Source organism: Vigna umbellata, chromosome 10 (assembly GCF_029865625.1).
Source record: "Vigna umbellata cultivar VRB3 chromosome 10, Vumbellata_1.0, whole genome shotgun sequence".
NCBI lineage: Eukaryota > Viridiplantae > Streptophyta > Magnoliopsida > Fabales > Fabaceae > Vigna > Vigna umbellata.
The window spans coordinates 4,762,901-4,788,839 of NC_142174.1; the positions used below are offsets into that span (position 1 = coordinate 4,762,901).

The 25,939-nt window shown below is 35.5% G+C and overlaps 3 protein-coding genes and 2 pseudogenes across 4 annotated transcripts in view; 2 read left to right on the forward strand and 3 right to left on the reverse strand.

The window, feature by feature from the left end:
• The window catches only part of LOC124847770 (toll/interleukin-1 receptor-like protein pseudogene), a 2,502-nt pseudogene extending 1,950 nt beyond the window's left edge, over positions 1–552 (forward strand). Inside the window, exon 3 of the transcript XR_015782630.1 lies at positions 357–552. The product of XR_015782630.1 is annotated as a toll/interleukin-1 receptor-like protein pseudogene (transcript). The remainder of the gene's footprint in view (positions 1–356) is intronic.
• A 3,521-nt stretch (positions 553–4,073) lies between these two features.
• On the reverse strand, positions 4,074–5,077 carry LOC124840974 (chaperone protein dnaJ 11, chloroplastic pseudogene; annotated as a pseudogene).
• A 4,261-nt stretch (positions 5,078–9,338) lies between these two features.
• LOC124840944 (uncharacterized) lies at positions 9,339–11,158 on the reverse strand. The gene is made up of 2 exons (XM_047317085.2): positions 10,303–11,158; positions 9,339–10,108 (listed from the first exon to the last, which is right to left on the reverse strand). Exons 1-2 carry the CDS (start codon positions 10,726–10,728, stop codon positions 9,581–9,583), a joined length of 954 nt encoding a protein of 317 aa, XP_047173041.1. The 5' UTR covers positions 10,729–11,158; the 3' UTR covers positions 9,339–9,580.
• A 455-nt stretch (positions 11,159–11,613) lies between these two features.
• Positions 11,614–13,704, reverse strand: LOC124840942 (pentatricopeptide repeat-containing protein At2g21090). Its single transcript, XM_047317083.2, has one exon. The coding sequence runs from the start codon at positions 13,490–13,492 to the stop codon at positions 11,843–11,845; it is 1,650 nt and encodes a 549-aa protein (XP_047173039.1). The 5' UTR covers positions 13,493–13,704; the 3' UTR covers positions 11,614–11,842.
• Positions 13,705–19,528: 5,824 nt separating this feature from the next.
• LOC124840968 (translocase of chloroplast 120, chloroplastic-like) lies at positions 19,529–24,009 on the forward strand. Its single transcript, XM_047317127.2, has 2 exons — positions 19,529–19,703; positions 20,038–24,009. Exon 2 carries the CDS (start codon positions 20,066–20,068, stop codon positions 23,708–23,710), a length of 3,645 nt encoding a protein of 1,214 aa, XP_047173083.2. The 5' UTR covers positions 19,529–19,703; positions 20,038–20,065; the 3' UTR covers positions 23,711–24,009.
• Positions 24,010–25,939: the final 1,930 nt, after the last annotated feature.

The following is a 25,939-nucleotide window of genomic DNA, read 5'->3' on the forward strand; positions in this document are numbered from 1 at the left end:
GTGCAATATGTGCAAAAATCATATCTGAGACTCTTATTTATACTGATTGTAATGGACTTTTACCTTTCATCGGCCTAATGACGGCCCAATCACGCCTTAATCTTCATTAGGGGTTTTAATGAGTTATTACTATTTATAATCCAACCATACGGTCGGCTTGGTGATTGGTCGGCCGGGATGGTCGGTCGGGTGGTAGGTCGACCTGGGTGGTCGGTTTGGGCGTTTGATGGGATGTTAATGATGCATCAAGGAACTGTCAACCCCCCAAGCCCGAGCATGATGTTAATGATGCGAAGGGGTTTTTGTGCATGGCCTTCCTGACGCGGACGGGATTTCCTGTTTTGCTAATGAAATAGAGCTGAGGCCTTAAAAGGCCGAGAGTTGAGGCCTGTGGAGGCCAATGAAATGGAGGCCGAATGGCCGAGGGTGGAGGCCCAAGAAATGGCCGAACGGGTGAGGCCTATTGAGGCCGAGTGGGTGAGGCCTATTGAGGCCGAGTTGTTGAGGCCTGTGGACACCGATAAGTTGAGGCCGAGGAGGCCGAAAAGTTGAGGCCAATAAGTTGAGGCCGAGGAAACTGAAAAGTTTAGGCCTATGGAGGTCGATAAGTTGAGGTCAAGAAGGCCGAGAAGTTGAGGCCTATGGAGGCCGATAAGTTGAGGCCGAGAAGGCCAAAAAGTTGAGGCCAATGGAGGCCGATAAGTTAAGGCCTAGAAGACCGAGAAGTTGAGGCCTATGGAGGCCGATAAGTTAAGGCCTATAGAGGCTGAATGACTTGAAGCCAAGCGGTGGCCGAATGGTTGAGGTCATATGAAGGCTGAGAAATAGACCTTTTGAAACGCCTCGAACGGCAGGGTGTCCGGCCAAGCTGAAAGGAGTGAAACTTCGTTCATCAACTTGGGTTTTAATGTGTTCCGAGGGGTAGGGGTTTCTCTCGGGAACTTGTCGTTCATCGCCCAGCCAAGCTGAGAGGAGTGAAACTCCGTTCATCAACTTGGGTTTTGATGCGTTCCGGGGGGTAGGGATTCGTCTCGTGAACTTGTCGTTCACCGCCCGGCCAAGCTGACAGAAGTGAAACTTCGTTCATCAACTTGGGTTTTGATGCGTTCTGGCTGACAGAAGTGAAACTCCGTTCATCAACTTGGGTTTTGATGCGTTCTGTGGGGTAGGGGTTCCTCTCGGGAACTTGCCGTTCACCGCCCGGCCAAGCTGACAAGAGTGAGACTCCGTTCATCAACTTGGGTTTTGATGCATTCCGGGGCCTAGGGGTTCCTCTCGGGAACTTGTCGTTCACTGCCTGGCCAAGTTGATAGGAGTGAAACTCCGTTCATCAACTTGGGTTTTGATGAGTTCCGGGAGGTAGGGTTCCTCTCGGGAACTTGTCGTTCAACGCCCGGCCAAGCTGACAGGAGTGAAACTATGTTCATCAACTTGGGTTTTGATGCGTTCCGGGGGGTAGGGGTTCCTCTCTAGAACTTGTCGTTCACCGCCTGGCGGCCAAGCTGACAAGAATGAAACTCCGTTCATCAACTTCGGTTTTGATGCGTTTCGGGGGGTAGGGGTTCCCTACGGGAACTTGCCGTTCACCACCCGGCCAAGCTAACAGGAGTGAAACTTCGTTCATCAACTTGGGTTTTGATGCATTCCGGGGGGTAGGGGTTCCTTCGAGAACTTGCCTTTCACCGCCCGACCAAGCTAACAGGAGTGAAACTCTGTTCATCAACTTTGGTTTTGATTCGTTCCGGGGGGTAGGGGTTCCTCTTGGGAACTTGCCGTTCACCGCCCGATCAAGCTGACAGGAGCAAAACTCCGTTCAGCAACTTGGATTTTGATACGTTTCGACCAAGATTCCTCGTAGTATGGTCGATCGGTCGGGGGTGAATACTATGGACCAAATGGTTGGTTGAATACTTGTGAGGTCAGGTTTTAGAGAGTACCTGAAAGGTCAAGATATGACCGAACGGTTGAGGCCAACGTGTGGCCGAGTACCTGAGACAGTTTAGGAAAGTACCCGAGCGGTAAAGATGTAACCGAGTGATTGAGTCCAGCAGAGGCCGAGTTACGGCCGAAATGACCGGATGGTAGATGATGAGAATGTTGGAGGCCAAGTTTGGCTAAAAGGTTGAGGCTTGATGGCCGAGGCCGAGCGGCTGAGGATGTTCACCTGAGGTTCCTGATAGCACTGTTCATCCTTTCCTTATGGCTATGAATGAGGATGCACGCTCGGCCCCACGGTGTGCACCAAAATGTTTCGGTCGGATTTGGTGGGACCTCGCTAAAACACTCCTGATTATGTTGACGGCCGGACGGATCTCAAAGACTAGGGTGAAGCTTGCAAACCGAACGGATCAAGCCTTGTTCAAAGCGCTTCAGGATGAACCGGGCGAGCTTTTCTCCAAGCGGGCGACCGTTGGAAGCTGGATGAACGTTGAAGTCGATGGACGGGTGTTGAGGCCTGGTCGGACGTATCTCGCTCTCCCTCCTTCTCCAATCCGGGTAGGGGCATACCTATTAAAGGTGCTCCGACGCTCAAGTCAGTAAAATGGCCAAACGATTATGAAGGATGCAAGTAATGCATAATATGCAGCGTGTGCAATCTGCGCAGAAATCATACCTGAGACTTTTATTTATACTGGTTGTAATGAACTTTTACCTTTCGTCGGCCTAATGATGACCCAATCACGTCTTAATCTTCATTAGGGATTTTAATGAGTTATTATTGTTTATAATCCAACCATACGGTCAGCCTGGTGATTGGTCGGCCGGGATGGTTGATCGGATGATAGATCGACCTGAAAGATCGATCTGGACATTTGACGAGATATTAATGATGCATCAGGAGTGTACGGTAATAAGGGACTGTACAATAAATATATATATATATATATATATATATATATATATATATATATATATATATATATATATATATATATATATATATATATATATATATATATATATATATGCGCGCGCGCACTTACGGTGACATCATAAATTAATGGTATTTGTTACAATTTCTTTTTGGTAATATTTTTTTACTTGATCAAGACATTGAATTTTGAAAGGAAGTTAATCAACAACTATATAATTGATTTAAAATATATGAAGCATAAATCCCTGTAAGTGGGCCTTTAACATTTGGGCCGTGATGATAACCTATCCATAGTAAGGATTACAAGTTTAATTACAGTCTCTTAATCCTAAAACCTGAAATTGCCTGCAAAATGGATAAGGAGGACATATTTATCGTATATAACAAAAAATAAAAACTTTATATTTAATTGAAAACAACAACAATTGTACTTAAAGTATGTTCAAGTTTTTTCCCAAGGATAATGATTTCAGCTTTGCCAAGTGCAATTAAGAGCAACCCTACTTATATGTACGACTACGATAACTTTAACACAGAGGAATAAACAAGTATCAAATAAACCATTACTATAAAACATGTAAAAACAAAACAAGAATAAAAAAAAAGATGATGGTGATGATATAAAAAGAATGTACGAGTTACGTGAGGAAGTGTTATATGAAACGAACATTTCTCACAACAGTTTACCTTGTCATACAAAACTGTCCATGTTTTTGTCTTCTTTTTTATAGATAGCCTCACCCTAATTTTGTTTTTCAGAAAATAGTGCATGATGATGATCATGTCCCACTCCCTTGAAAAGAAAATTATACCACTGTGTATGTCGTTATCCTCTGCTTCAATTCTCACCTTTCACAAATTCCAATTCCTCTGTTTTCTTAGGCAAGATCATAGCAGCAAGTGTTTTTGTTTGAACACGGGCAGACCTAAGAAACCTACCTATAGCTACTTCATTTTTATCTTAACTGTACTTAAAAATTTGCAGGTCATACAGGTATACAACTATTATATTTAATGAGTTTTTTTTTTAAGTTTTTTATTTCTCGTACATGTATTTTTAAAATATTTTTATTTTAAAATACAAATACTAAATATGAACACTTGCAATAAAGCATATCTTTTCAAATCTCTTTCTGACTGCTGGAAAAGAAAGATGCGTGAGAGAAATGTTGTTGCTTCCTATCTTTTCTTTAGAATGAGTTGATTAGACCAGACATTTCTTATATTTTCGTATTTTTTTTCCTTAAAAAATGAATATTTTAGGATGTGCTAACAACAGCTGACAGATTTTCATACACGAAAACAAACTATTATAAACAAATGGATCATCTTCCAGAGTCCAAGAGCATCAATTCTACAAAAGTAAGTTTTCCTGAATGCGACTGCTTAAAGAAGAAGAAGGACAGAATGTTCAATAATATAATCTTGACATGACTACCAACACTGGTCGGTTTCCCATTTCCTGCCACTTCCTCCAGCGCAGGAAAATGTGTGATTTCTTGCTGCCATGGAAGCCATAGCCGATGATCTTCTGTATCTGTTATCTCTATCATATTGTGCTCTCTTTTCTGGGTCAGACAAAGTTGAGTAAGCCGATTGGATTATCATGAATTGGTGAGCCGAGCTTTCCTTCTGATTCATGGCTACAACATCAGGATGGTAAGTTCTAGCCAGCTTTCTGTAAGCAGCCTTTATTTCCACGCAACTTGCGCCAATTGAAATTCCAAGCACATCATAGAGGGAAGCCATTTGTGCAGCACAATAACAGGGTACTCTGTTTTCAGGATCCTCTGTTTTCAGTTCTAAAGTGGAAACAATTTTTTTACAAAAATTGGAACTTTGAGTTTTAGAGGCTAAGATATCAGTGGATAAAAACCAGGATTGGATCAAGGCTTCAACAGAAAAAAATGTGAAACTGTGGGGTAGGAAAAAGATTAAAGGCAGTTAAGGGTTGAGTTAAGAAGACTGATATGGTGAATGTGTTTATATAGAACACGTGAAGAGAAGAACAGTAGTGTTGTGTATCCAAATGAAAAAGGAAAGTTTTTGTGATAACAATAGTGTACGTATACCTGTGAACGAGGTTGTAAGAGTCAATGTTGTGAAAAGTTTGTTTATACGTTGGATCCTGTTCTTTGCTGACTCATCAAACTGTTCAAAGGGATAGACTTACCATTTTGCTATGTGGTCCTAACTGATTTTACATTGTTCTTAACTTTGTGTTGAATATTTGCAGTTTCAAACTTGCCTTGATACCAAAGTGAGGGAAAAAAGGGTTAACAAATAAACTTTCTGGTGTATATTTGTTAAACATTCAGTGGAGAGTGGAGATGGTAAGTTTTCAATGTCATTCAATGCATTTTGTGGATAAACTTAAGTCTCTCAAATATAGATATACACATACATAACTTTCAGCTAAACTGTTCCAATTTTATTATTTAATGTAGATTGTTTCTTGTTCAAACTAAACTTGATTGATTTTTTTTTAATTTTAATATACAATTTATGTTGCCTGTTTATATATTATGATGAACGCCTTACTAAATTAATGACATCACCTTCAAATTTCAGTCCAAAATTACAGAGAATCTAAAATCTTTAGAATCACTTTTTCTACAGTAATCGTCCACGCATTTATGCTGTTCTTGAATGCTGCAATGGACCCAAAACCTAAAATCAATGTTCCCAACCGCAATTTCTTTAATCTGCCTAATTTCATCTATACTTTTAATTTATTCCATATACAAAATTCATAAGGCACGTCATAAATTAAGATGACACGTGTCCATCGAATAAAAAACTCTTAAAAGTTATATGTTTTAATTTGTGATATAAACATGATATTCTTGTATATAGAGTGAAAGTTTTTATAAGAATAATGTAATTTATATTTACATATGGTGAAATTGACGCATCATTCATTTTCCTTCCCGAGAACAGTCAGATGACACTTATGCTACATTGCTACATTTAAAAGGGTCACAGTAACAGACAAACAGAGATAATGATCTAACAGAAAATTAAAAGATTCCTACACCACAAAAACCATCACCAACAATTATTTTTCTAAAATCTCACTATTATTATTATCAGAAAATAATATATATGTGTCATACTTATACTTACATGTTTATATTAATATACAACTCAATTTTCATATTTATACTCGTGTTCTTCAAAAGTTTAGATATGTTTATTAGCCTTTATGAAGTATAATAACAAATGTATCAAATAAATATAAACATGTCTCACATTATTATTACTTATTATTAAATTGTTTTTCTTGTAACTCGAATATGAAAATATAATTCGCTATAATATTAATAGATAATATTTTTTTTAGTTAAATATAAAACTTCGATTAACTTTAAAGTATTGAATTGATTAGATTTGACCTAATCACAATAAAATAACTATAATTAAGTCTATTTATCATGTTGGAAGCATTAAGGTGTCTCATGTTACAGGAAGAAGATAATATAACTTGTGGGATAACTCGTCGTTTAATTCATTGTTTGTAACATAATATTTTTTGATACAAATAAAAAATATATTATATATATATATATATATATATATATATATATATATATATATATATATATATATATATATATTTAAATTGATTAATATGTTAACTTATTGCTTATGTCATCAACTGATCACAATAATTATAACTTCACCTATGAGGAAGTGAATCTTCAAACACATTCCTGGACGCATCCATTAGGTTTAATTTCAAGTTTTTCTTTTTAATTGAACGAGTCAGCAAATCAACGTTTATCCTTATCCCTTTGGCTTGCTAATCTTCGTATTTTCTTTATTAATTACTCTCTCTTTTTAAACTCTCGAAAGATTTAAAATTTAAAGATAATGTTAGTTGTTTTATTATTGTTATATAGATTTTAATTAATTTACATATACAAACTTATTCAAATAATAAAATATAGAATCTTATAAATATTTTATTATTATCTTTTTGCATTTTTTAGTTTCTTAAAAAAGGTAACACGACACTTCAAAAATCTATTGAACTAAATCAATCTTAAAGTTTTAGCGGCATAAATTCTCGCAGCCCTGTTAAGTATGTTTTTGTTAAATAAAGGTTACACTACAATAATATATATATATATATATATATATATATATATATATATATATATATATATATATATATATATACATATATATAATATTTAAAACTAGTTATTATTAAAATAATTACTTATCAAACAACTATTTATATTAGCCCATTACCAGGGCAGCCCAACACTTGCTTTTGTTGGGTTTTTCTGTGATCCATCGTCACAACAAATATTCATTTTATCATTCGTTTTATTAATTATTCGATATTCATTTAAAATATATTATTAGAATATTTTTTTTTATATTTTTTTTCTTCTCGCTCAATAAATAAATCATTAGAGATTTAATACCGTCGAATTATTTCACTCATAATTCTGTGGTATCGTTCCAATATGTGATATTTTTATTTCATAAGTTGTGTTGTTATTTATATTTTTTTTTCTTTTTTTCTGTATTGAACACACTAAACATATGAACTCCTTTTGGGGTTGTGCAGTTTGTCTTTTGTGCTAATTTTAGTCTATTACATGATGAAAATGAAGACAAATCTCATATATGAGATATCGAAGAGGAAAATGTGTATAACATTTTTTACTTCCAATTTCCTTACATACATCATTACTATTGAGAGAGAAAACGAAACGTAAACTCATTTCTTCTAATAAACATCTCAAATTTATACTTTATTTTTTAATATTAAATATACTTTATATCTCAAAATTTGATTTGTTTTGATATTTAATTTTTAAAAATTAATAAATATACTTCTTTAATCTAATTGTGTTAAATTTGATTGACAATTATTTACATGAGACTAACACGGAACAATATATAACAAACCTCATCCAAAGTGTTAGATTAAAAACATTCATGTTTGAAATTTAGAAACCAAAATAAATATAAATTTAAAATCAAATCTAATTTTAATTTCACATCGAAATATTAAAACAAAGTTATATTTAACAGTGTCTTTTCTTAGTTCTACCTTCTTTGTTTCGAATAGAAAACCTCGAAAAAAAAATGGAAAAGAAGACTTAGTTTTGTTCTGTTTTGTTTTAAAAAACAGAGGAAAATAAGTGTTTTTAATCACTAGAAAATGTTTATACCTCTTCCTAGATCAGAATGAAATACCAGCTAGGGAAACAATGCCTTTCTTTTTCTTTCATCTTTTTTGTATAGTTTCAAATTTATAGTATAAATACTTAAACCTTCACAAAAACTACATTATTATTTTTTAATTGTTATAAAAATATATCTTTATTTCTTTCACTTTTGTTATTTGGCTCATTAAAAAGCTAAAACTAAAGAATGAATAATTGTTCTTATTTATATCAATTTAACCAACATATATTTTTTTTATTTTTCTAAATTTTCATCATTTCTAATTTTGTCCTCCATTTCAGTACGGACGCGGTTAATCGTCAGACTCTAACCATAAATTTGTTGGAAAACAGTGGTATTTGTTCCTTTCTTTGCTAACCCAAAATGGGCACTATGCGGAAGCGTAAAAATAAAAGTGTATGCGTAGGAAAAAATAACACCAGAAATTTTAACGTGGAAAATCCTCTCGGGAAAAACCACGGAACCTAGTCCAGAAAATTATCTTCATTATGAAAGTAGGATTATAGTGTTTCTCTCACTCTCTGAGGATCTCTCAATAAATCTCACCCTCTCGAATGGTATAAAAAAAACTCTCTTTTACACACTCACAGTTTCTATTACACAGTGTCTTTTACCTCTCGGTGATGTTTCTCTCTTCACGGTAGTACCCGTGGCTTTCTCTCTTTCTCCCCTTGAATTCTTTCTTCACCGTTTGATTCTTGGTGAGTTGTTTTGCTGCACATTTTGCATTCATTTTATAATGAATGAAGGAAGAAAGGACAAAAAAAACATGATTGGTGCATTGTAGCAATTTACAGAGCTTTAGCGAAGGTGGAAGACATTCTTCCTTAATATATGGTATATGAAAACATTGACCCTTCTTTTCAACATGTGGATGGGTCCCATTTTTGTTTTTATCCAACAAAATCTGATGCCATATTAAAAATTAAACTTTAAATCTAACTCAACCACGCAAGATGTGAGTGTAAGATAAGATTTGTACCAAATTATATACTTTAGATTGATCTCACAGATGTGAGACTTCCAACATGCAAACAACACATAACAGTGAATAAGAAACAATTCAAATAATTTCACCTGCAAAAAAAATTATTGATAATGATTCCTAAATTTGATCGAAGAACCGTTTTAAGCTGTAAATTTGACTTGTCGCAGCTTATTTTGTTGAATTCGTGGACCAAAACGAACCAAACAAGACACGGAGGTCGCAAGCATTTGAGTGCACGTCTAGAATTTTTTCAATGACAAAATCCAATAGAACAAACTTTTCATCTTGTAATTTCCATTCTCTGTCTTCTAATTTCATCGTAATGAGGTACAGATTCAATGACAGCACAGCCCAAGCCAATGCTTCTTTCCATACCAGAAATTTTCATCAAACACCCACTTCAAGAAAAGCAAAAATATTCTAACTTTACGTGATCCAGCTAAAAACCATGAACAAGAAAAGGAAACAACAAACTGAGTTATCAAGACGAGGTGGATGATTTCATCTTTTCATGCTTGACCCTCTACCCTCGCACGTGTGAGTCCAACGCATGCATCAACGAAATCGTGGTCGATGAAATCCGTGGAAAATACCTGCAATCTATCTGCATACCCTTTGGAAAAGCACTGACTGATGAAGAGTCTTGCAAAGCCATGAATGCGTTCCGTGACAGGCTTCACACACACAACGGGGTTATCCGCCACAGGAGTGACGGTGTTCTCCACTCTGTAGAAGTATTTTCTGGACGTGACAGATTGCTGTTCGCTGAGATGCTTCATGTTGCTATCAAACTTGGTTGACGGCATGTCAGTGTTGATCCAGTTATCCCTCAGATACCCTGCACTCCACAGAGGACTTCCTGCTGGAGGCTGTGGCGATTTGCTTGGCTTCCAAACGCAAATAACTCTCTTTGGTAACACCTCAGCTATGGTCTTTTCAAAAACATTATCATCCTGGAGAACTAGGTAATCCCCCAGTTGTTCCTCAAGGTACTTGTCGAATTCGGGAGGATCCTCGTGCCCAAACTCGGTTCTAATCTGTGCAAAGATAAGACATGCATGTCAGATACAAATACAATCATATAACGTTGACGATGTATCTGATACATGTTAAACGATGATTCCAAAAATGCGTATAATATGATGTGTGATTTTGTCTAAGGCCTTATACTTCTCATATACAATAATATCAATGTTGGATATGCATGATGCAGATCAACGATAGTTCTAACCTCAAGGATGATGATTTCCGATTGGGTCTCTGATAAGAACTTCTTGACATCTTTGATGACAACGTCGATGCTGTATGTAACGAGGATTCCGTGGCATACTCTGCGATCCTCTTGCACCCGAATGTCAACGACCCTTGTCCCCATCAAAAGCTGATGGTAGATGGACAAGGATTGACATTGAGCAAAAGGGCGAGTGATGCATGGGATGCCAATCTTGTTGGTTGCAGAATCATGGGTTCCAGGCCAAACAATTTGTTTTATGACAAGTTTCTCTGGGTTGAGTTCGGACATCCAATTTTTTCTGTCAGATGGATGGTAAGTTGAGCCAGGGTAGTCTTCCCCAGAGTTTTTGAGATCAGAGAGAGTTTTTCCCTCTCTTTCGATTGCTTTTCTTTTCTCAACCTGTTTGGAGACCTCGGAACCCATCAAAGATTAGGAGAGGGACAACAACAGCAAAAGGAAGACGAATTCCTAGCTCTTCTTCCTCTTTCTTTCGCTGTTGCTGGAGTCAGCTCTTGCTGTTGCAGGTTATGACTTTGTTGGTGGTAGTGGAATTTAATATAAGGCATGGTGGCGTAAGAATGGATTGTTTTTTTAATGAATGAGAGTTAAGTTGCTGAATTGGACAAAGGTTGAGAAATATGAAATGATTCTTGTGCTTTCTTCACTCAATTGTTTTTGGTTGTCTCGAAGAAATTTGGCTTTGGATTAGGAAGGACTCCTCTATTAGTATTAGCCTATTGTTGTCTTAACGTGGTGGGAACCTTCGCTCTAATTATTGGTAAGGAGTTATGATCGAGATATATTCTGGTCCACTTGGGTGGCTCATGAAGCTTCTCTCACTAAGTATTTGCTTTTTTATTCGCTTAGTATGACCAATTCTAAACGATCACGAGTAAAAAAAAAATGACCAATTTTAATTCTTGATCAGCCATTCATAAACAAATCATTCACACCTTTTTTTTATAAACAAACTATCATGTAAAATATATATTGAGTGTAAGTCTATATCACAAATTAAATAGAAATGAGAAAATAAAACTCAATGAAAATTCATTAATTTAAAATTTTAAGTTAAAAATAATGTCAATTCTTCATGTTTTTAAAGTTTTAGATTAAAAGTGGAGTAATTTTGTTTTCTTTTTTTATTCAGGGGAAAATACAAATGAAACAATGGGCCAAAAAAAATCTTTCATAAAAAATTCTTACCAGTGTTCTCATACCTCCTCGGTATTTATGGAGGCAACATCTAATAAGTATAACACCGTGGAAGTTCAACTGGGCAAAATCTGGTGTCAGCAAAAAAGAAAGTGAAAATGAAAAAGAATAGTGACTTAGTCAATGGAATATATATTCCTGCTCTCTACAAAAATTGATCCACTGGAAAAAATCCCTAACTTTCACATTCTCAAGTTAGGCACTGGTACATGGTCTTCCAATGTTTTTACCTAATTAAGTGCCACAGAGGTGAGCACATTGATTTGTTCAGAGGGTGACACATCCAATACAGTGAAGTGTGAGCCTTATTATCAATGTCAATTCAACTAATGGCCTGCTCTTTTCTCCCCTGTCTCTCACGACAAATGTGTCTTATTTTCTCAACCAAATCCCATTTCCCAAGTGCAGCATAAATACTTGAAAGTAATTTGTAGGTTTCAAAGGATTGTGGCTGCAATTTGATAAGGAGTACAGCCACTTCTCTCCCATGATCTATATTCCCACGCAATCGACATACAACATGGTCATCTGGCTTAGAATCCATCATCTGCAGATCCTTCACTGATTCATTAAAACACCCAGCTTCATAAAAAAGATTAGTTAAGCCTGCGTAGTGCTGTTGGTCAGGGACGACACCATGCTCACTAGGCATGGACTTGAAGAACTGAAACCCTTCCTGTACAAGACCTGAATGACTAGAAGCATTCAAAATGACGGCAAAAGTGGTCCTATTTGGCTTCACTCCTGATCTTAGCATATTATAAAGCATCATAATTGCTTCTGTGACATAGCCATAGTGAGCCAGTGTTGATAAAATCGTGTTCCACAACTCTAGATCCTGCTTATTTCCAGTGGAATTAAAGACTCGCCTGGCAGTTTCCAACCTTCCACACTTCAAATACATGCCAACAATAGCACTAATTACAACAGTATTAGGTTTGATGCTATTTCGCACCAAATTTGCATGTATTTGTTTACCATGCTTCAGTGAAGCAATAGTAGCACAAGCTAATAGGCAAGTGCTGAACGTAAATTGATCGGGTCTAACTCGGTGCTTGATCATCTCTCTAAACACACCAAGTGCTTCGTGACCCATACCATTTCTAGAGTAACCTCTAATCAAAGATGTCCACGAACAGGGGTTGCTTTTAGGCATCTGACTAAACAACTCGGCGCTCGATTCGATGTCGCCCCATGCGGCATTAGCGGAAACTAGTGTTGTCCATGCACGAACGTCCCTCGCAGGCATGTCATGAAATAATCTTCTTGCATCTTCCATCTTTCCACATTTTGCATAAGCATCAATAATTAAGCTGGATATAACCACATTGGACAAAAACCCAACTACTAAAACCTGCCCATGGATCTGCCTACAAAGTTCAAATTCCTTCAACTTTACAGAAACAATCAAGACACTGGCAAAACTAAACTCGTTATACCCCACATCCAATCTTCTAAACCGTCGATAAAATCTCAAAGCCTCGTCAAATCTGCCACGATGCGCATACCCAGACACCATTGAATTCCAAGACACATAATCCTTGTGAGGCATTCTATAGAAGATGCTCCTAGCCTGCTTCATCATACCCAATTTAGCATACCCAGAAAGCATGTTGTTCCAAGTAAACAAATTTCTATCGTCCATTTTGTCGAACACCTGGCGTGCTTGAACGAAATCGCCGCAGCTGAAATACATAGCGATCAAGTGGTTGGCTAGAAGCGTAGGGGGGCGTTTGAAACCGGTGAGCTTCAAGTGGAGGTGAATCAACTTGCCCTGTCGAAAAGACCTAGTTTTGGAGCAGTGGCGCAAGAGGGTGGCGAGAATGTGAGAGGGTAAGCGAATGCCCTTGAGGCGCAATAGGTCGAGAGAAGAAACGGCGTCGGATAGAGAAGTGTTGGAGAAAAGGGGTTTGACGATGCAGATGTTAGGGGGGGATTTCCGGGTTGGGAACAAGGGAGATGGCATTGGCATTGTAGAGAAAGACCTCGTGAATTTGAAGGGTGAAAGTTAGACTTGAACAACTTCATCATCTATGCCAACGACGATGAATGGGAATATGAGAAGAAATTGGAGGAAGACTTCGATGGTGGATTCGTTGAACCAGCTCCGGCCACCATGGACGGCAGATTTTGTCCAAACCAATATGGTTCAGCGGCACATTGGCCGAACCGTGCTTTAACAAAACCAAATTAACACTCTTTTACTTTGATTTTTCTTTTCTTCTTTCTTAATCACACAGTTATTTTCAAATTAAAAATTAAAATAAATAAATGAATAACAATAATTCAAATTAATTTTCAATAATGTCAGATTTTCAGGTGTGAATAAGTTGCTTAATTAAAAATTAAAATTTAGAGAAGTGATTTTTTAATTATATATACCATTGATTCAAGAAATTTAATTAGTGATTGCAGAATATAAATATTTTAAAATTTCCATTTGTCGTTCAATTTGTTCCTGTAATATATAATAACTTATCAATGAACATCTTAACGTTTATTTAGCAAACAGTCCAAAATATGTTTAAAATATATATTGTTGTGATTGATAATTCAAAAACTTAACTACAAATAAAATATAAAAAGCTAAAATATAAATTAAACTTAAAGAACAAAAAATTATAAATACTTGAAATAAAAAAAGTAATATTTATTTACCCATTTTAGAATTCTTTGTTTCTTTAAATATGTTCAAAAATATTTAACAAATAATCACAAATAACTTTTATAAATATATTCGTATGATTAAGAATTCCAAAACTTAACTAAAATATAATATTGAGAACAGAATCATATCAAGATGCAATGTTTACAATTTGACATAAATTTTTATGTGTAAAATTTTAAAGAAACTAAAACTATTATTTATATTTGACAAAATGTATGTGTATATTGTAACATCCCAAAATTTCACAATTGATAATTCATAATTTATATATTGTAACATTACATTTATGGTAACATCCCGTAATCTCACTCTTAAAATTCATAGTTGATATATGTCTATACATGTTTTAAACTGAGATTTCAACTAGAAAATTATAACTTGAGTTCTTCTACTTTATTCTTCTATCTTTCTCTTCATTGGCACTGAGTCAGACGACATTCCTTCATCTCCTCCCGTATAACGAATTATACGATCATCGCATATATTCAAACACAAACACAAACAAGTAGGGTGAGCTAACATGTAATCAATCATTTATAAAACATGCATAATTACTTTGATGCACTCAACAAACCTCATATAATAATTATGTCAGACACCCTCATACCATCATACAACAATCGCATCATAGATACTCATTCATTACTCAACAAACCTCATAATAATTATGTCAGACACCCTCCTACCATCATACAACAATCGCATCATAGATACTCATACCATCATACAACAATCGCATCATAGATACTCATACCATCATACAACAATCGCATCATAGATACTTATATCATCATACAACAATCGCATCATAGATACTCATACCATCATACAACAATCGCATCATAGATACTTATACCATCGTACCACAATCGCATCATAGATACTCATCCCACCATACCACAATTACTAATAGACATTCGTCCCACAATACTCAATGGACACTCGTCCCACAATACTCAATAGACAATGATTCCACAATGCCCAATAAACACTCATCCCGATGATATGTTAATGAGCGGTCAACGGGAGGTTACGCATTTGTGATGCCTTCTTAGTCCTCAACACTATGTCCAAAACTGGCACATAGACCAGGACCTCCTGCCCTCCATACCATCCACAAGGTTAGTCCCCGACGATATGTTGATGAGCGGTCAACGGGAGGTTCCGCACTTGTGATGCCTTCTTAGTCCTCAACACTATGTCCAAAACTGGCACATAGACCAGGACCTCTTGCCTTCCATACTATCCACAAGGTTAGTCCTCAACACTATGTCCAAAATCGGCACATAGATCAGGACCTCCTGCCCCTCTCACCACATAATTCATCCTTCTCTATTTGAGACTGGATGATTATTAGAGTATCAGGATAACCTCCAATTTCAGGATCATCAACATCAACATATACACACATACCATGGCATTACAGAATCTCTGCGAGACTCATACCATGCTTACATTCCTCAACTCATATTATACCCTTATGATATCTCCCCATAATACTCATATCATGTTCAGACGCGTAAATTCAAATCCAATATAATAAAATTCAATCATCACAGAAATCATACAAAATGAATATATCACAAAGTAAATTAACAATACTAAAATATCACCATAAATGGTCACCGGAGAAGAATCAAATGTTTGACGAATCAAACTCACCATAAACGCTGATACATATGACTAGTCACAACTTACTGGATTGGACCAGGGCTGCTCTATGATCAAGGATGTATTAACTCCGGTTTTTAAGATTCCTCTATCCCACCATCACAATTATAATTCATAATTCGATATCTACCACAATAACATGAATTCATCAGAAATTTTTATTCCAACAAGATATATTGCACAATAATTTAACAGTACTCAATCTGTTCAACAAGATTTAAGTTAAAAACTTGTCGAGTAGACTTCCAGGAAAGAGAGGTGTCTCACAATGGACAACTTAAGTACCAAGTCTTTCCTTAGTCAAAGTGTTCCTCAACTATTTTTAACAAATTTCTTATTTACAGATTCAAAACAACATCATATAATATTAGCACAGAAATTCACTATATATAAGATATACAGTAAGCACCTATGTTTTTCATTAACAATATTCACACGGAAGTTCAAGACATGAATAGTAATAAAACAATACTAAATCATAATATAAAAGCTTAGAAATGTTAGCTCCCCTACCTCTATTTCAGACTTCTCTTGCTTCGAATTTGTTTTCCCCGAAAACCCTCCAGAGCCTTTACTCTTCTTGCAACTAAAAATTTCTTCCTAATTCTTTTTTCTCTATTTCTAAAGGTTTCTCACTTGATTCTTCCTCTCTTTGTGCAAAATAGCCTCCCCTCTCATGACTATTTATAGTCCAAAAATTTTACTATTTATCAAATTTTTAATATTATTTATTATTTTAATATTATTTTATTATATTAATATCCTAATCACCACTTACATAATGGATTCCTCAATAATGCCTTCAAATCTGAAGTGCTTTATCCACTATCAATATTAATTTTTTTTTAATTTTTTTTAAATTTGTCTTTTTTTTACAAGAAGGTAGAAAAGAGCTTGAACCCATGTTCTTGAAATCACTACAATTTTCTACCATTTAAGCTACCAAAATTTTTATATTTAACTTATTAATTATATTTTCCATTCACAAAGAAATTTATTACTACTAGTAATAAAATTGTTACAATTAAGATAAATATTTTTCATAGATCTTACATATATAAACAAAAATAATATATATATATATATATATATATATATATATATATATATATATATATATATATATATATATATATATAAAAGAAAACATTAAAAATATGATATATACGAAAATATTACATGTAAAAAAATAAAACTTTTTTTCATTCTTAAGGTATTATAAAAAATTGTTTATATATTAAATATATACATATTTTATGTATATAAAACATTCTCCTAACATTATTGTAGTGTGTTGTATAATTTTATTTCTTACATAAAAAACATTTCGTATTAAAGGTGAAACGCATACTTTTAAAATAGTTTGAGAGCAAAGAAATATATTAACTCATAAAAAAAAATAGATATTTAAAAAATAATATTTATATTAGTAAAAAAAATATTATTATTTTCTGGTTCTAGTTTAATGTTCTCATTTATTGTTTAAGTAAATATAAATGTACATTCGATAAAAATTAATAAGTAATGATTAAAAATGTTTTCAACTTTTAAGGATTTATTGTTACTTTCTATTTATCGACATTATATTTTAATTTATTTATACGGCTTATTAATAATTTGAATTTTCATTAATTATAAATTAATAGTAGATTAATGTTTCAATTTAGTAATTAATATATGTGTAATAATTATACCTTTTTTAATATAAAGTGAGAAATATTTTGCCAACCAATTTTTCATACATAACTTCGTTTATATAATTAATATATTGAATTAAATTATAGTCATTCAAGTATTATACTAAGATTCAGTGGTGGCAGAAGACGATGAAAGATATAAAAATGTATTAACTTGAGCCTCCTTATATTAATTAAGATTTTAATTTAAATCTTATAGATGAAAAAACATGGTTAAAAAACAATCAATAAAGATTTTAGTAGAGATCTTCAATGAAATTAATCATTGACATAGCTGTCGAATGCTTGTTACCACCAATAGTGTTATATAAATAATAATAATAATAATAATAATAATAATAATAATAATAATAATAATAATAATAATAATAATAATAATAATAATAATAATTCCACGAAAGTACCTAAATTAACTCAAAGTATTCATAAAGTTTTCTACTAAACATAAATATTTCACGTATATTTTAAATAAATTCAAATTTCAATTTTACAATAAAATTAAAAAACTAAAATCATATTTAACTGTTACAACTTTAAACTACGTTTTATCTCTGTCTATCGTACTATAAATACAAACACACAATCCAAACATGCAAACAAACATAGAAAAAAAAACTTATTTTAAACATTTCAACCAAAGTTTTTATTCTCTGCTTTATTCACTCCGCCAAAACTAATTTAAACATTAAAAAATAAAAGTAATTAACTCGCATTTAAAGAGGAAACAAAAGAGATAATAATTTTTATGAAATAAAGTTTAAATAATTCACTTTTCTGTTTATAATTTTTAATTTAAATAATCAAATATTCATTCTTCATCTCATTTAACAATTAATATTTTTTAACAATTAAATCAGTTATAATAACGATAAAAAATAAAAAAATAACAAACATATTTATAAATAACAGATAAAAATATAAACAACAAAATAATATAATATCATTTTTCTTATTTTATCTCCCTTCATCCAACTAATACATGTGTTTCAGTCCTTTTCTTTCTCCATTTGGTATCCTCTCCCTTTCTTTTATACCTTCCAAGCATTCAAAAAACTCACGCATCGAAAAAATCACACACACACACACACACACACACACACACACACACACACACACATATATATATATATATATATATATATATATATATATATATATATATATATATATATATATATATATACACACACACACACATATAAGTATACAATATAATCCGAATAGAAGTTTCCAAACGTATATACATGTAAAATCAGCTCAATAAAATATTTCTTAAAAATGATTTATTCTATTACTCATTATAATTCAACAATTTTTAAAATCATTAAAAAAAATTCGCGTACCTTATTGACCCACCAGTTTACTTTAACTCCATATAAATGTCAATCATACCATTTACTTTTTTTATACAACTTAAAATAATTTAATCACCCTTATTTATAGAATGATTGTGTAATTACCTTATTTGATCCAAATCATCATAGTATATCTATATATATACTGTGATTTTCACCAGTAAAATAAAAATATTTCAGTGACATTCAATGATCACATTTAACGAAAATTTATAGTACATGATAATTGCAAATAATGCCTACTTTAATTACATTAGTGAGAAAAAGCACACTAATAGTAGTTAAAAATAAGAGATTAGTCGAAATAATTAAATAATAATAATAATAGTGTTGGGATGTTTATTGCCGAAAATCAAAGTTGCGAGTGTCGACATCTAGGGACGGTAAAGGTCCGCGGTCACCCACGTGAAACGCAAGCCACATGATCAAATCAAATCTATAACAGGAAACCCCTATTCCACTTTTCATCCACGTCACCGTGATTTTCGTATTTGACGACGATCCCTATGCGTCCTTCTCCACCCTCCGATCCATATCCCTCACTCTAATCTCTCACCGTTCATCTATCCTTATCTCTACATTTCACTCCACCTCTTTACTACTACTCTGTTGCAATTGCAATTGCTACATCGCTAACCCAAAACTAAACAACGCAACACAACACTCTCATCTCATTTTATGAAACACGCTACACTTTCTTCTCTCCGTTTCGTTTCACCCCAACTCATCACAAACTCACTCACTCTCTTCCTCTTTCACTCGCCCTCTCTCTAATCCAACCCTCACGCGCAGGTTAGCGTTTCTCCTTTTCTATTCGCTCTTTCCTCTCTTTGCTTTGTTATTTTAATGTTAAACCCTAATCCAATGCTTCTCATTACTTCATTCGATCCCTTATCTTATCACTCTCCATTCTCCACATTCTTCTTTTTTTATTCTAAAGGTTTTACTTTTAATTCCTTTTTATTGTTGTTGAAACCTGTAAATTCTAACACGAATTACAAATGTTAACGATTCGGTGCGTGCGTTCGTCTGTGTCTGCTTGCTTTGTTCCCCGCCGCCTGTATATTTTCGTACCGGTTATGTCGGTTATGTGGCTTTCTGATTCCCCGTTTTTTGATGAATCTAGGGTTTTCGAGTGACGTTGAGAATTTGTAATGGATTATGAGGCTGATGGTTTTGGTGCCAATGGCGAGGGAGAGAGCAAGAGAGTGGGTGAAGGCGTTTCTGAGGAGATTGTGGTGGGGTCCGACAGTTTGAAGAGTTTAGATGTAGAGGTGGATTTTCAGGAGGCAATGGAGCCACGGGAGCAGGTTCGTGATCAAGGATCGGAACTCCGTCCGGAGGAGGCCGTAGTTGATAAACTGGATGATACCAACGCTGGTAGTTCATTGACTTCAGCTTTGGTGGATGAACAAAGTTCAGATGTCGTTCAGGAGCCTGATTCCTCTAAGGAGGCCATTGGGGCTGATTCTGAGTATGGGAAGCTGGGTGAAACTGATTTAATTGCTAATCAGGATTCGAAATGGGATGGGCCGGGAAATGATACTGTTCATCTGGATGGTGTTGATTCTGGAGTGTCTGGAGATGATGATTTTTTTTATGGTTCTAATGGTGTGGAGGAGGATAATTTGGAGCATAATGATGAGATAGGTGGAAAGGAAGAGTCTGGGTTAAATTCTGACGTAGAGGTGTCTGATAAGGAAAATGGTTTTGTGGTGGATGAAAACTCTGGTTTGACGAGTGATAAGGCTGAATTTGATGATACTGAATTCAAAACTCCTAGAGAAAATGGTGGTACAACGTTGGATGATGTAAACACAGACAAGGAGGACGGTTTGGACACTGAAGTTATTATGGAATCTGAATCCGGTGTCGTGATTCCAGCTGAAGGTACTGACGATGGGGATTTGAAGGAGTGTGACGCAGATCCTGAAATTGGAGATGGCAATACAGAGGTGAAGTTAAATGATTCAGCTGATTCTTCGGGTGAGATTCACGATGATACATATGAAGAAGTACATGCCACTTCAGCTGACACGACTTTAGAACAACAGGATGAAGTTACTAGGGATGTGAAGGATGCTACTCTGGGCACTGATATAAGCCATGAGGATAAAAATGAAGAAGAAACGAGTGCCCCTAGCATTCAGAATGCTGAATTAACTGGTTATGGAAATGGTGATGCCGAAGATGAAATCTCATCCTCTTTGGAAATTCCCTCAACTAAGGAGACATTGCCTATTCAGGAGGGTAGTGCGGCTGATCCAAACGACGGAAGTAATAAGGATGATCAAGCTCAGATTTCAGATGAAAATCATAGAGATGATGAGAACTCTTGTGTGGTTGAAGAGCCTGAAAGGATACATGAGAAGATTATTAAAGAGATAGGAACCACACAAGAGACTGGAGAGCAACCTGTTCAACCTTCCACAGTTGTTTCTTCGACCGAAAGGTCTGCTGATGCTGGGCCTCTTCCTGTTCATCCTTCATCTGAAAATTCTGTGGGTGCTGGACCCATTCCTGTTCGTCCCGCCGGCCTTGGTCGTGCAGCTCCATTGCTGGAACCTGCATCTCGGGTGGTGCAGCAGCCTCGTGCTAATGGTACTGTGTCTAACGCTCAAGCCCAGCAAATGGATGACTCCTCGAGTGGGGAGGCTGAGGAGTATGACGAGACACGGGAGAAACTTCAGATGATCAGGGTGAAGTTTTTACGGTTGGCTCATAGGCTTGGGCAAACTCCCCATAATGTTGTTGTAGCTCAAGTTTTATATAGATTAGGACTAGCTGAGCAACTAAGAGGAAGGAATGGGGGCCGTGTTGGTGCTTTTAGCTTTGACCGTGCAAGTGCAATGGCGGAGCAGCTTGAAGCTGCAGGTCAGGAGCCACTTGATTTCTCTTGTACAATAATGGTCCTTGGAAAGACTGGAGTTGGTAAAAGTGCTACCATCAATTCTATTTTTGACGAGGTTAAGTTTAATACCAGTGCTTTTAGTATGGGAACCAAGAAGGTTCAGGATGTCGTGGGAACAGTCCAGGGTATTAAGGTACGGGTCATTGATACACCAGGACTTCTACCTTCCTGGTCAGACCAGCGAAGCAACGAGAAGATCCTCCTCTCTGTTAAGAACTTCATAAAGAAAACTCCTCCTGATATTGTGTTGTATCTTGATAGGTTAGATATGCAAAGCAGGGATTTTAGTGACATGCCACTCTTACGCACAATTACGGAAATTTTTGGGCCATCCATTTGGTTCAATGCCATTGTGGTTCTGACTCATGCAGCATCTGCCCCTCCTGAAGGTCCCAATGGCACTGCTTCCAGTTACGACATGTTTGTTACTCAGCGTTCTCATGTCGTGCAGCAAGCCATTCGCCAAGCAGCTGGTGACATGCGTCTCATGAATCCTGTATCCTTGGTAGAGAACCACTCTGCTTGCCGAACAAACAGGGCTGGCCAGAGAGTATTGCCAAATGGCCAGGTTTGGAAGCCTCATTTGTTACTTCTATCTTTTGCCTCTAAAATTCTGGCCGAAGCAAATGCTCTTCTTAAGTTACAAGATAGTCCACCTGGGAAGCCTTATATAGCTCGAGCACGAGCGCCTCCATTACCTTTTCTTTTGTCAACCCTTCTCCAATCACGACCACAGTTAAAGTTGCCGGAGGAGCAGTTTGGTGACGAGGACAGTCTTGATGATGACCTTGATGAGGCATCAGAGTCTGATGATGAGAATGAACATGATGACCTGCCGCCATTTAAACCTTTAACAAAGGCTCAGGTGGAAAAGCTGTCTAAGGCTCATAAAAAAGCATATTTTGATGAGTTAGAGTATAGGGAAAAGCTTTTGATGAAGAAACAATTGAAGGAAGAAAGAAAGCGACGGAAATTGATGAAGAAAATGGCAGAAGCAGCAAAAGATCTACCTAGTGATTACAGTGAAAATGCGGAAGAAGAAGGTGGTGGTGCAGCTTCTGTTCCTGTTCCGATGCCAGATTTGGCCCTTCCTGCATCTTTTGATTCTGATAACCCCACTCACCGGTATCGTTATCTTGATTCATCAAACCAGTGGCTTGTTAGACCTGTTCTAGAAACTCATGGATGGGATCATGATGTGGGTTATGAAGGCCTGAATGTAGAAAGGTTGTTCGTTGTCAAGGACAGGATACCTTTGTCTTTCACGGGTCAGGTTACTAAAGATAAAAAGGATGCTAATGTTCAGATGGAAATAGCCGGCTCAGTTAAGCACGGGGAAGGGAAAGCAACTTCATTAGGATTTGATATGCAGACTGTGGGCAAGGACTTGGCTTATACATTACGCAGTGAGACAAGATTTACTAATTTTAGAAGAAATAAGGCAACCGCTGGTCTTTCATTTACTTTGCTTGGTGATGCCTTATCAGGTGGAGTTAAGATTGAAGACAAATTGGTTGCCAGTAAGCGGTTCAGGGTGGTTATCAGTGGTGGTGCAATGGCAGGGCGCAACGACATTGCATATGGTGGCAGTTTGGAGGCCCAGTTAAGAGATAAAGATTATCCTTTGGGTCGTTTCCTATCTACTCTCGGGCTCTCTGTTATGGATTGGCATGGGGATCTTGCTGTTGGGTGCAATGTGCAATCTCAAATCCCAGTTGGACGACATACGAACCTGGTTGCCCGGGCGAATTTGAACAATCGAGGGGCAGGACAAATAAGTGTTCGATTAAACAGTTCGGAACAGCTTCAAATTGCTTTGGTTGCTCTCATTCCTCTCGTAAAGAAGCTAGTTGGTTATCCTCAACAATTGCAGTATGGGCAATATTAACGATGATAGTGTTAGTTTACTTCAGCTGCAACACCTGCATGGTAATAGGGAATGACTTCAAGTTGGCATCTTTCATGAATTGAGGTGATACTGAAATTCGCTATGTTTTTTCATACTCAAGTTTGTCTTATTTGATCATATAGTACTTTTCTTCGTTAGCTATTCTCTTTCGGTGTTTTTGTTAAATTATGCTGCTGAACTCCAAGAATTACATCATTTTTATTCTTGTCTTCTGCGGATATACTTGATGCCTTGTAAATTCTTTTCTTATTTATTTCTTAGAATGTTAGTCATTTGTACTTTTCGGTTTCTCCATACTCTAATAGCAGATAGCAGTTTGTGCTCTCGGTGCTATTCCCTTAAAATTTTCTTGTTGGTCTTTGCCCCATTGCAGTACCTTTTTAAGTATGTGTCTATCATCCATCTAAATCAACATAACTGCTATTTAAATTATTAGAAAGTGTCATTGGGACTCTGCCAACGAAGTTTCAATTGGGGTCATACATTTTTGCCCCTTCCATGATATAATGCTTTAGTTATTTTTTATTTAATTTTCATGAATTATTGATTGTGTTGGGCCATTTTTTTCCTCGGCCTTTTGTGGCGGTTCTTGCTGCAAAATAGTTCAAAACTTTGAAAACTGTGATACAAGAACTACATGACAAGTTGGATAGCAAAAAGCCCTAGACGACAATGGCAATTCCATTGATTTTAAACCATCGGCTGGTGCTTGTATTTTTTATATTTCATTTGACCAGGGGCAGCGGCTAAAAAGTAATTTTATTATTTTTTAAAATATTCATGCAGCATGCAAATCTCCATGAATAAAGCACATTTACCGATATAACTTTGGGGAAAAGAAAAGTTGTACCCTTTTAATTTTACTTATCAACTACGCATATGCCATGGGATTTGTGAAACATGTCGATGTGAAATTTCAATCCTCTAAAATGACTTATCATCGCCCCTGCCATACTTTATCAAAAACACCTTTCCTACTCCATTGTTATATAGCCTTGTATTTTTCAGGTCAAACGACAGAAAGTATACAGACATTTATACACTCTGTCGAAAAAAAAAGAAGCCAATCGGTACTTCAAAACTTTTGTGATAATTGCTCCACCGATCCTCTTCGAAGTCTCTGTAATTCAATTTACTCAATTTTAAATTAAATATCAATCGAATTAAAATTTAAAAGTAATGTGTGCCTAAATTCATTTTAAGAATTGTGCTTGTTTTTCGTACACTGATAAATTGCAATTGCTTTGATTTTTTCGACATTTGATACGATGAGTATGCTAGAATCTAATTTATGTAGAAGTCATACTTGAGGACGAAATTGCATAAATAGAAAATTATTAAAAGTAAACTAATAAGGAATGCAAAAAACAAATTGGAGTATAGTGCAAATTTCAACTAAGAAACGTGTTTGACCCAAAAACAGAGTACATTGAAATAAAAAAATAAACACAGGTTATGCAATTCATTACTTGTCTCTTTTTAATGAATAAATTTCTGTTGTATAATTGGCCTACGAAGACGATGAAGTGGACGTAAGGTTCGTACTAATATTAATCTGAAAGCGACACTCTATACATACTAATACTAAACGAGGGTGATTAAGATCAGTCTCAAAGATGGAAAGCGACATTGTATAACAATTTAAAGGTACTTTCTTCCTGCACCTATCAAATTTTGGATTTCATTTTCCGAACCGACTTAATTAATTTTGGAAAATTTATCCCGAATAAGAGTAGTGAGTGTATTTTGAAAGTTATTTCTCTAATTAATTTAGTGTGTTCTGAAAAATAAAATTCGGAATGAAGGAGTGTAGAAAGAAATGTGATAGGGTGTAGAAAGAAAATGTCCAACTTAAAAATGGATTCCCTGGCAATACCTAACTTCTTTCCCCAAGCCCATCTGTTTGAAGCCCACTACTAAGTATATCATTTGGGTCGAACCCAACTACCACATTAACTGCATCTGAAACCATCCTGAATATTGGCCTGTGAAAAATACTATACATATTAATATACATATTTCACATTAACAATACTACAGATTAGCAGTTGCATATACTGCATGCTTAAATACTGTTTGGTTGTGAGAAAAGAATGTCAAAGATGTCACATTGACTGATATATATATATACAATCTCATATCAACGTGGGAATAGTTTCTGAAATATCTCACATCCTCCAATAATATAATTAAAATAATATATTACGG

Coding starts and splice junctions, on each gene's coding strand:
- LOC124840944 (XM_047317085.2), bottom strand. CDS start 10,728: ATGGGTTCCGAGGTCTCCAAACAGGTTGAGAAAAGAAAAGCAATCGAA. Junction 10,109..10,302: donor CGGAAATCATCATCCTTGAG/GTTAGAACTATC, acceptor ATCTTTGCACAG/ATTAGAACCGAGTTTGGGCA.
- LOC124840942 (XM_047317083.2), bottom strand. CDS start 13,492: ATGCCAATGCCATCTCCCTTGTTCCCAACCCGGAAATCCCCCCCTAAC.
- LOC124840968 (XM_047317127.2), top strand. CDS start 20,066: ATGGATTATGAGGCTGATGGTTTTGGTGCCAATGGCGAGGGAGAGAGC.